We start from the raw sequence: 11176 nt of genomic DNA on the forward strand, positions 1-11176 counted from the left end.
GTTTTCTCAAGAGCTATGCTACTACTTCTACATGATAGTAAACTAAGCGGGTGCACGCTTTAGTCTTGCTTTAAAGTCAGACCTCTTGTAGTTGTGCTAAAGCCTTGTAACTTTTGTGGCTTGCCTATAAAGAAGCTTAGGCTCTTATAATGCTAGTGGATGAATATGTGTTTGAATTGTGGAGAAAACTGTCCAGCTGGAAATTAAACCTCAGATTACCGTGATCTAAAGGCTGCAGTGGGATATGTATAACTAACTTGCTGTCTCAGATGTTTCCCTCCATTTATGAAGAAAATGTGTTATTTTAACAGTAGTTAAAATGGGTATGGTTTCCAGATCAGAGTGAATCATTGCCTAATGTTAACTGTTAGCATTTAACATTCTTTTTGGCTTTTCCAGATTTCTCGAATGCTGGCAGCTAAGACTGCCTTGACTGTTCGTTATGATGCCCTTGGAGAGAACACCAGTGCTGAAATGGGAGCTGAGAACAGGCTAAAAGTAGAGACGAGACTGAGGCTTTTAGAGGAGAGAGGGGTAAGTCTAGCAGAGGGCTGCATGAAGCTGACCTTGTTTATGGTGTGGTTTTCTTATGCACTGCTTTCTGAGTCTTTGTCCTTCACTCAGTTGTGTGATCTAGTGTCACACTTATGCTGTAGTTTCTCCCAACTTTGGCTGGAGCAGTAGGGTTTGTAAGCTGACTGCATCTATTTGATTCCAAGACTTGAAGTCTTCACTGTTACATCTTTGTATTAATTGCAAAGATAGCTTCATAGCTTCTTTCTCTTCACCTTTGAAGAAAGTGCATTTGGGTTTTCTCCTCGCATTTCTCGCCATGGATCCCCAAAATCTGAATATTGGTGATGCATAGTCTTAAGGAGCTTTCTCTGTAGCTAAAGCAAAATGATATTCTGCAAATTGCCACATTACCTTCCTGTCACCAAATGCATACGTATCCTGTCTCTGTACCTGCTGTTTCATGTGTTGCCATAATCACAGCATGCTGGGCGAATGTAGGGTTCACTTTTTTCTTTTAGGTGGCATGCCTGCTGCATGTGATCTTGTAAATGATGACTGGGTTCAGCCTTCCAAGCTAGGAGATCTGATACTAATGCTGTAGTACTGGCATCGCTAGAACAAAAAAGAGAAATCCAGAAAAACCTGCCTGCTCCTCTTGAGCACTTCACGGGAGGTGATACTTCTCATTGAAGCAAAGGCAGGGAGACATGTTAATACTGAAACACAAGCTGATCATCTGACAAGTACAGATTTAATTGAAATACGGTTTGGAGCCTGTATTGTCATTTTAACGTTGGCTTTATGGCAGGCATAGGGTAATACTTACCCTAACAAGCAGTTACTGTTGCAAAAAAGGAAACTGTGCACAAATATGAGCTGGTCTTGGGAATTTAGAGGTATGATGTTGTTTGTCATGTGGCTGTGGTATGTTTGATCCAGTACTAGGTGCCCTTTAATTGAATTGGACTCTTGAAGAGCAGTATTAGTAGGGCACATGACTTTCTTACCCCAGTTACCTCTCTGTCACTAGTCTTCTCCCAGGTGTAAGACTCATACAGGTACACAAGAGCCTGAGCAGTAATATATGTCTATCTTTGCATTTTTAATTCCTCTCAAGAGCTGTAGAACTCGTGTTGCGTGTTGTTTTTGTTATGACTAATTTATTTTTTTTGCTTCTCAATTTTTCTTGTAGATAAGAAGAATAAGTGGCACTGGAAAAGCCTTGGCCAGGACAGACAAGTATCAAAACAAGAGGTGAATATTTTTTCTTTTCAGCTTAGCTGTGTATAAATAACTCCACATGTTTTTATTTGAGAAGCTTTTTGGTTGTGGGCTGAGTTGACTTAAAATATTTTCTGTGCTCTTAAATGCTGATGACAAGTCCCATTGCTAATGGGAATTTCCATTTTCCCACATTTTACAGTTGTGGTAAAACCAGTGAAGTGGAGAAACAGTTCTGAATTTCTAGTAGTAAATTACTGACATCATCAGATAACGAGTGTATTTAAATACTATGAGGATCAGCCCCAAAAGCTGAATAGTTTGGGGAGTTAATGCATAGTAGCTTTATTTAATGCAAGTCTGAATAAATGAAATTTGAGAAAATCAGAGTTTGAATGAATTTCCATGACATGGAAGGTGTCCTAGAGACCTGCTTAGTCTTATTCTTGGGAAATTAAAAAGTACCACTAGTTTTGAGCAAAGCTTCATCTCCTTGTTTAGGCTCCATATGTAATAAGTAATAGGTATCTTAAGCAATAGATAGTCTGTACTCTGGATGCTGTTAAAGCAGTTCCTGGTGCCCAGAGTGACAGTGTAAATTGCAACTGGGACAGCTGAATATCAAAGGATTGGAACAGGTTATTATTAGTCTGAGCTGTGACATCTGGGTTTTCCACTTAATTTGATTGCAGGCTTCTTGCTTAGCTTGGCCTGTTTATTTTGCTGAACCTTTGGCGTAGAGGGCAAGTGTTCAGCAAAACCAGGCCCGGGTGCTAGTTCTGTGAGAACAAAATAGTGCTGTTGCACTCATCTGCAGTCCCCAAACATCTTTCTCAAACCTAGCTGTAACTTGCTAGGCATTTCAAAGTGTACCAATAGCTGTGAGCAGCTTTTGGAGCAGACAGTGTCAGTAAATGAAGTATCAGGGTGTGTAAGGAGGCAGTAGCTTAGGGAAGGGTGTTGAGTAGTCAACGTGTGCAGGTTTTTGACCTCCTGAAATGAGGAGTCATGAATTCCTGCCAGGACATGTTTCTACTGTTAGACATGCTCTGCAAATGTGTCTAGGCTTGGGGGAGAGACTGAAGAGAATTCCTGGCTGTTTGGCTTAGTCTGGCTGCCTAAAAGGGAAACTGTCTCAGTCCTTGTCAAAGTGTCCTCGTACAAAAATGGCAGTATTACTGCTTTATGGAGATTGTTTGAAGGGCTAAACTAATGTTTTAAGATTAGCAGGAATCTCTTAGTCCTGTGTGGAACTATGGATCCTGTATGAATTAGCTACATCAGAATAATCTTTCGGAAGTTAATTGTGAGGTAGCTCTTAGAGATGAGGTTCAAGTGAAGCATTTCACTATACTTTCTGAAAAAGATGTGAGAGAGTGCCTTACCTATCTTCAGTGTTTTTATTTGCTGGTTGTTTTTGGTTTGTTTTTTTTTTACCTATTAGTAGTATTTTGACAATGACAAGCCAGTGAGCTCTTGTGTGGGTTTAGCTGAAGCAGAGTCCACTGCTTGCAAAAGACTGCGTAATCAATTTCTGTAAAGCAAGGTGCAGTGTTCGTACCCGTAAGAATAATTTCTAATGCTTAGCAAATGAATTAATGGTACTGTCTGCTAGCATCACCACATGCTTCCCAGTCTAGTCACTAGTCTCAGTTGCTTTTGGAACCTGTGCAAGGTAGCTAGTTCAGGTTCCTATATTAGGGAAGTTTAGATGTTCAGTATATGGCTGGGGGGGGAGAATAGTTTAGGCTTAGTGTTTTAAAACTTTCTCCTTTAGTAGGAATTATGTTCTGAATGAGTAAGAAAAAAAATCATTGCTGTTAGAAAACTCATTGTTATTAGATGATCCAGCTGTCCCTGGAAAGGTCCAACTAAAGAGCACTGGATTTCAGGGTGGTTGGTTCTCTGCAGCCTGTAGAAGAGTTTGGGACTGAGCGAAGCAGCATGCAGTATTCAAGAAGAGGGAGTTTCAGACACAGATTAGGTGTTTGCATGTCCTGTAAAGTCAGTGATACAGAGATGAGCCATAGCCTTACCTTGCCTTGTCAGTTGTTCCCTGTGAACATGATGGTGGAGAGGCAGTGCAGAAAAAGCAGAAGTAAAGCTACTTCTAATCTTGTATATATATTGTCCTCAGGATATGCTTATTATGGACTTAACAAACTGTGGGGAGCTCTGTGCTTGTGATGATGCACAGCTATGATAGAAAGACTTTCAGTGGCAGAGAGATCAGTCTCTAATGGGTAATTTAAGTGCTCTGTAGAGCCTTGAACAGCTATAAACCAGAACCAAACTCTTACTTAACTGGTATTTTCTGTTCAGATCATATAGTCGTACTTCATGGGGTATCTCCTGTAGTCATGATTACTGATAAACGGTTCGTGTATTTGAGAAAGGGCCTCGCTACCTGTAGAGGCTTTCTTAACTGAGCAAGAATGATTTGTGAATATTCTCAGGATGTTGTGTTGGGAAGTTTATGTTCAACTGCAGGATCTTACCTGGAGGCTAGCTCTTCTTTTAAAATAGACTGGTTTTCTTCATTACAGCGAAATAAAAATATTTGACCCGTCTGGTGACTCTACGCTTCCTACCGTTTCAAAGAAACGCAAAATTCAAGAGGTGGAAGACCAAGACACAGAGGTTGCTGTGAAAGCAAAGAAGTTTAAAGCAGAGACGAAAGGTTAGTTGCTGCATCTATGCTACTGGCATGTTGCTGTGTGCATTGTGCCGTGCGGCTTAACACTTACAGCCAGCCAAAACACCTGGTTATTCTCTTTGGGTATGATGGTGTATTAAAAAAAAATCCTTCAGACTGACACCAGACTGCAGTCAATTTACTTAAAATAATCTGCTTTTAAACAGTTCTAAGCATACAAGAACATTTAAAACCAAAAAACTATGTTTATATTCTTGCAGAGTTTCTTGCTGAGAACGTTCATATTTAGTGGGCCTCATTGTCTTGAAGATGAAAAAGCTCTTCTCTGTAAAACCAGAACTTGCCCAATTTTCTTTAAAGAATATTGTTCTGTATAGAAATGTTTTCTGGTGTGTTTCAACATATAGACACTGAACATCAGAATTCAAGATGAAATGGCACTTGGAAATTGCAGTCTGAATTTACATAATTGTCATGGTTTAACCTGACAAGCAGCAAAACGCCACGCAGTTCCCTCGCTCAGCTTCCCCCCAGCTCCCCTGTGGAATGGGGAAGAGAATTGGGAGAGTAAAAGTAAAGGAACTGAGATAAAGACTAATAATTAAAATAAACCAAACTGAAATTATTATAATACCAATGAACTGCAACAAGAATAGGAAAAATGACAATAAAGCAATAGGAGTTAAGCTCTGCTCACAAACAGCAGTCACTGGCCATATGCCAACAGAAATGTGACGAGGGAGGGATATGCCTCAGGAACTGAGACAGGCCGCCATCACGAAGAAGAGAAAACATCAAGGAGCCAAAGAGCCAAAGGATGGAAGGGGTTGTCCCCTGCAAACTCCTCATTTTATAATGAGTATGATGTTTATGGACCAGAATATATCTGTATTGGTCAGCTTGGATCATGCCCGGTCCAAGAGAGTCCCAGGCTCTTGATTCCCTCCTTTTCTCTTGTGCAGAAAGAGGGAGAAAAATAAAGCAACCAAACAAAAAAACAAACCCTATAACCGTAAGTGCAGACCAAAGACTGTAAAACCAGAGCCTTAGAAAAAAGTAAATTTTGGTGTGTTATCATATTAATCTCAGCATAAACCCAAAATAAATCACTGTCCCAGCTAAAAGCTATAATGTCAACTTGTGTTCTATAAAGCGAACACTGCAGTTTTCTCAGAAATCCAGTTCTGCTGAAACATTAAAAGGGAATTCTACAGTTCAATCCCAGCAAAACCAGGACAATAATACATGAACAGTTGTTACTCTCTGGAGAGTTAAAACTGAACTATGGCTACAGTTCTTTCCTTCTGTGGTAAGGTACTGTGTGAAGAAAGATTTTTGGACTGTGACTTCAAAATTATCTGGTTTTATATTATGGTTCATTTTAAGAAACGTTATTTCTCCTCTCCAATGTGCACTTCGACACCTCTAAATGGCTGGCTTAATACTTGCTATGATAGTGGAGGTACCCATTGGAAAGGGTAGAAAGGAAAAGGAACATGACTTCAAGTCACTTCTGTGAGACCCTGAGCCAGATCTGGGCATGAGCTACTCCCAGATCTTGCCAACTACCTGTGCCTGCAGTAGGTGAGGGCTGCCAGAGCCTTCCCTTTCTGCCCTTCTCTGTGCTGCTGTGTTCTGGAGTATCAGAGTGTAGCTGTGCTGGTTCTGAGGTGTGATTTTTCCAGGCACTGGTTGGTTCATGGTGTGTCTGTGCATGGATGGAGCAACCTGTAGGAACGTAAACTGAGCTGAGAATTGAAGTCACACGCGAGAGAGAATTGCTAGTGCCATAACGCTGAGATCTGTGCCCCAGCTTATTCTTTTGTACTTATCATAATGAGACAAGGACACATGAGTACTTTGAAGGCTTGAACTTTGCCTGCTTGCTTTTTGGAGAACATGTTTTCACAGCTACTGCTTTTGACAATCTTTTGAACTAACTTCCCTTACTGTAGTCTCAGAATTATTCCCTTGGGCTCCCCTTGCATTATCAAAGCAAGTGTTAACATCTCACAGGAGCGAACTCCTCACAAGTGAAATACTACATTCATTTCCAGCCTGGTCTCTTGCAGTATGAGGAAAATATTTCTGCTGATAGATACATTATTCAATGATTCATTGTTTTTATACACAAACCTGCTTTCATTTGCTGTTTGCTTTATTGAGCATTGATACCTCCTGGTTTAGGGGTTGGGTAGAGCTCAGCAGGTATCCTTGAGCTAACCAAGAATTACTTGAGCGGTGTTCAGAGTACTAGAGGACTACTGAAATCTATGCTCTTTGGTTCTTTTAAACTTCCCAAAACCTCAAGTACAGGATTCAATGTGTTGCTTTTCTTCCTGAAAAGGCAGAGCATCCTTTAGATGTGTGGTTCATAGCTCCTGCTTTTTCCTAGTTCTTCATATCAACTGGATAATTTTTTGTTATATACTTGAGCATTACAACTGACTGTGCTAGATGCTTCAGACTATGGAAGAAGTGTTTTCAGTGAGCTTAGTTACCTCATATCACCTGTATGCAGAACTGATCCCTTCAGCCTGTCCTCTTCTACTGCTTAAAATATCATCACTGCCCCTATGTTTGCAAATTCTTGTGTCTGACCACCAGAAAAGTACATGGATCTCACTGACACAGTCTAAACAGACCATGACCGTACTCTTTTCCAGTATAGTTGGTGTGACTGTACAGTGTGCTTAGAGGGCGATCTGAGAAGTTTGAGTAGTTTGGAAAGCTCTGTAATAGGGTGCAGAGGAGGTCCCGATTGTATGATTTATGTTGCATCTCCATGCTCAGCTTATATTTAAGCATCAAGATAAATGTAGCAGCTAGTCACTTGGAAAGGTCTCTCTTGAAAAGAGAAATATCATCTTGAATTAATATAATGAACCCTGCAAGACACAAAGGATAGCAACATCACAACAAGGTGTCTTTATTGATAGACAGTGTGATTTGATTCTCTGCATGCAGAGCATCATGTGGAGGAGGGAGGGTACCATCAGGCTGGTGGGTAAAAGCTTAGAGAAAACTGGTGGAAAGTGGGTGACTGGAACTACTACTGGTAAAGTCCAGAGCTGCACAGGGCCATCAACCAAACTGCTCTTCTGGGTGCTGCTTTCTGTGCCTCAGTGCCTGATGGGGTAAGAGCTGTTGGCTTTCTTGTCAGCTGCTGTGTATCACAAAGAAACCCCACTGGGCTTGAGTGACTTAGAAGTGTTGCACCCAGAGGGAAAAGACCAGCACCCCTGGAGCCTTTGTCCTCATTCTGCCTAGGTACAAATATGTGAAGTCTTGTGATGAGCTTTGCTAGAAAGCGGCAACAGAAATCCTCAGGAAGGCGTCTGCTGCTAGGTGAGAAAAATGACAGTGCCTATGAGTGCACAGCGCATCATCTGCGGTTGTAAATTGTGACAGGTTCCCCTGCCCGGTGTGTCAGACTTGATGACATGTAGGGTAATAACAAGTTATTTTTCCAAGGTTACCACCCAACATTTTGCTTGAAAATGCATAGCTTACCAGTCCAGCTGAGTGAAAATGCGTTGCACAGCAAAACATGATGTGTGTACTGCTGTTGTACTGTATGGCTTTAATGTAGTCTATGCTTATTTTTCAGCTTCTTTTTATTTCCCTGTGTCATACATAGGGAGGTGAGGATACTTATTTTTACATGTTTTGAATGCCTTATGCCTTCACTTTGAAAGATGTGTGTGGCGGAATCCACTTACAGTGATATTTACCAGTTCCTTTATCTGGAATCCTTTGCTGTTTTGCTTCTGGCATTTTTTAAATGTCAGAAAACTGCATGTGTTAGCTGGCTGTATTTTCCTGTAGACATGTCTAGAAATTTTTTACCCTGAAGACAGTATTTTTGTCTGAAGCTTATATTAGAGGCAAAGATTGAAGTGTATTTTTGACTCTTACAATCCTTGTGCTGCCTTGAGGAACTAAACCTGTGACAAAGTACAATCAAGATGTTCGGAGGTTGTGTGCGTTGGGGTTTTTTTTAATTGCGCTGGTTTTGTTTCTGTTCTTTTTGTAAGTGGTAAGCGAGTATGCTTCAGAGTGAAACTGATTTAGTTTGGGGGGAGGAGTACAGTAAGAAAAATACTTCTTGAGCCACGCCTCCAGTAGCAGCTGCACACCACAAACACCGCTGGTTTCAGAGTTTTGGTTTTGTAGCTACTGAAGGACGGTAGTAGCTACGTCATGAACTTACTCATGAGCACTACATACTGAAAAACTTGGTATCCAGCACTGACTCAGTTGTGCAAATAAATTCAACTTGGGTATGTTCCTGTAACAGCCTGGCTACTGCATGGGCAGTCAGCTTAGTAATGATTTCTGCTTGGTTTCTCTACCTAAGAACTGTGGTATGTGTGCTAGAAAGTGAGTGGTAAATCTTAGTGCCTTTCCACTGTGATTAGATAGGCCAACTGTTGATGTGTAGTTCTGAAAAATAAATGTAAGAGGTCATTAGTAAATCTTTTCTTGGGTTAACCTTCCTCTCAGCTTATATTAAATAATTCAATTCCTGTCTTCCAGGACCGGAAAGAGTTTCTGCTTTTGCATTAAATGTTTTTTGTTAGCTCAGCATTCAGAGATCTTTGTTTGCCAGTCTAAACAGTTAAGAAAACCAGTATGCTGCTTAGCAAATCTCCTACATCAAGATAGGGGAAATCAATTGTGAACAAGCTACTACTGGCTGAATGCATTTCTAGTGTGGATTATGCAGTCTTTCCAGTGCTGTTGTGATGCTGGTGGAAATACTTGCCGAACTGTGAACAGTCTTCTTTTCAGAAAGAGTGCTTGAAGTTAATTTGGCAGACAAATGAAAACATGCAAGCTTGTTTTACACTTAGGAAGCAGCGTATATGAGTGGAGTTTGTACCAGGAGATGTGAATAGTGCTGTTTGAACATTGTCACTTGTTTTAGGTAGTTGTATATTTTGATTATAGCAGTGAGTACTCATGCAGGTAAAGAAGGGGCAGTGTGGTATTCAGTGTTTTGCATTCTTACTATTGTTGCTGCATCCTTTCACATCTCATAGAAAGCTTTTCCTTTTATAGCCTTAACTGACAGCCTGCCTTTTGTTTTTCTTCTTTCTGTGGTACAGAAGAGACAGCTGTAGAAAATGATGAACCTGTCAAGAAGAAGAAAAAAAAGAAGGATAAGGAAAAGCAAGCTGAGGAAGAGGAGGTACTGAGTGAGGAACCCCCCACCAGCCCCACAGTTGAGGTGAGGCAGAATTGCACAGCTCCCTGATCTTCCGTGGGAATTCTCTCCAAAACATATGGAGTGAGGCAGGGGAAATGTTCTTATCTGTATAACCCATGGTATGCAAGGACAGTTTCACTCCAGTAACTTTATTTCATTATCCATTACTGTAATGTCTAAGAAGACTTGCATTTCAAAATAAGGTCTGGGAATGTGTGACTGTAATCCCTTGATGTACCGGGAGTGGTTCCCCTCCTTTCCTCTGCCCACCCCCAGCTTCAGTCATCTCTCTAGCTCTCTAATTTTCAAGTGCAGAAGGTGTCCCTTGGTGCTGATCCACAGGTGTCTGTCTAGCGTTTAGGACTCATAGGGAGCAGTGGCCATACCTGCTGAATTGATGAAGCATTATTTGATGTCTTCAAGCAACAGCAGAGTGGATGAGACCAAGTCAAACTAGTTGCTCGGTTTTGAAATCCTGGTCTGAATGTGGAATTTAATTTTCTGTCGGTTTAGGGCAGCTACATTGCCTGAAGCAGTCTGACTGTAGCGCTGCGCTGCCAGCGCTGCAGCCAACAGCACGGCTTCCCTTGCCCACTGGCCCCACTGCTGTAAACATCGAGTTACGCTCATGGTAGAGGAAGGGGACATCTCTTGGGTCGTGCTTTGCCGAGTATGGCAGCTGCTGTGATGCTTGGAGTGTGAGCTCGGTTGCCTAGCTACATGTGTTGCTTTGCTTCTCCATTATGGTTGGTTCATAGCAACATTTGTTTGTTTGCAGAATACAGAGAAAAAGAAGAAGAAAAAGAAGAAAATTAAAAATGAGGATGAAGACTGATGAGGAACGGGAAGAAACATTGCTCTTGGACAGCTGTTTCTGAGCAGCATTTTCTGACATAATTTCTTTAGCCTCTTGCTGTAAACTAGCTTTCCTGTGTTACAAGAGGGCAAGGAGATTGATTTGATAGCATTATCTTCTGCCCTGGAATAGGATACCCCAGTGTCTCTGCTACTTAGGAGGATTGCTGGCTTTTTGCAGTTTCTTTTGTTGAAAAGCTCACAGTGGATCCTCTCTTTGTATGCGGTCTCCACTGACAAGGAATAAAAACATTTTTATGGAGATTTTGTGTCTCTGTCTTTTAACTTGTTTGCTGGTTTTCTAACCATTATCAGAACTATTCCTAAGATTTATTGTTTAAAATGAGTGATCAGCAAAAAAAAAAATAATTTTTAAATGTGGATGTTCTTTTGCAGTTTATTCTCTAAAGAATTCAAAGGTGGTAATCTTCTGAAGTTCTCCATAAAATTGACGCAAATATCTCTGCATAATATCAGAGATGCATTGAATGGCTGAGGTGCGCTGTGTCTGCACTGTAGTTCTCCCGAGAAAACCTTTTTAATCGTCTTTCAGACATTTTGGTTTTGTTGCACTGACTGACAAGGTTTAGACGCCTGTTTTGCACTAACATGAATTAGCTTCCAAATTGCTTCTGTTGTGACTGCGGTAACTTTCTTCACTTGATTAAAAAAAAATTTAAAAATGCCCAAAGCAGAATTACTTCTCATCAGAAATC

General features: G+C 40.9%; 1 protein-coding gene across 1 annotated transcript in view; it reads left to right on the top strand.

The window, feature by feature from the left end:
- The window catches only part of NOP58 (NOP58 ribonucleoprotein), a 21582-nt gene extending 10857 nt beyond the window's left edge, over positions 1-10725 (top strand). The window contains exons 10-14 of the mRNA XM_010192114.1: positions 400-534; positions 1709-1770; positions 4284-4417; positions 9505-9626; positions 10384-10725. Coding sequence (XP_010190416.1) covers positions 400-534; positions 1709-1770; positions 4284-4417; positions 9505-9626; positions 10384-10440 — 510 coding nt within the window. The 3' untranslated portion in view covers positions 10441-10725. The remainder of the gene's footprint in view (positions 1-399; positions 535-1708; positions 1771-4283; positions 4418-9504; positions 9627-10383) is intronic.
- Positions 10726-11176: the final 451 nt, after the last annotated feature.

The sequence above is a fragment of the Mesitornis unicolor genome, unplaced genomic scaffold (assembly GCF_000695765.1).
Source record: "Mesitornis unicolor isolate BGI_N332 unplaced genomic scaffold, ASM69576v1 scaffold43819, whole genome shotgun sequence".
Taxonomy (NCBI): domain Eukaryota; kingdom Metazoa; phylum Chordata; class Aves; order Mesitornithiformes; family Mesitornithidae; genus Mesitornis; species Mesitornis unicolor.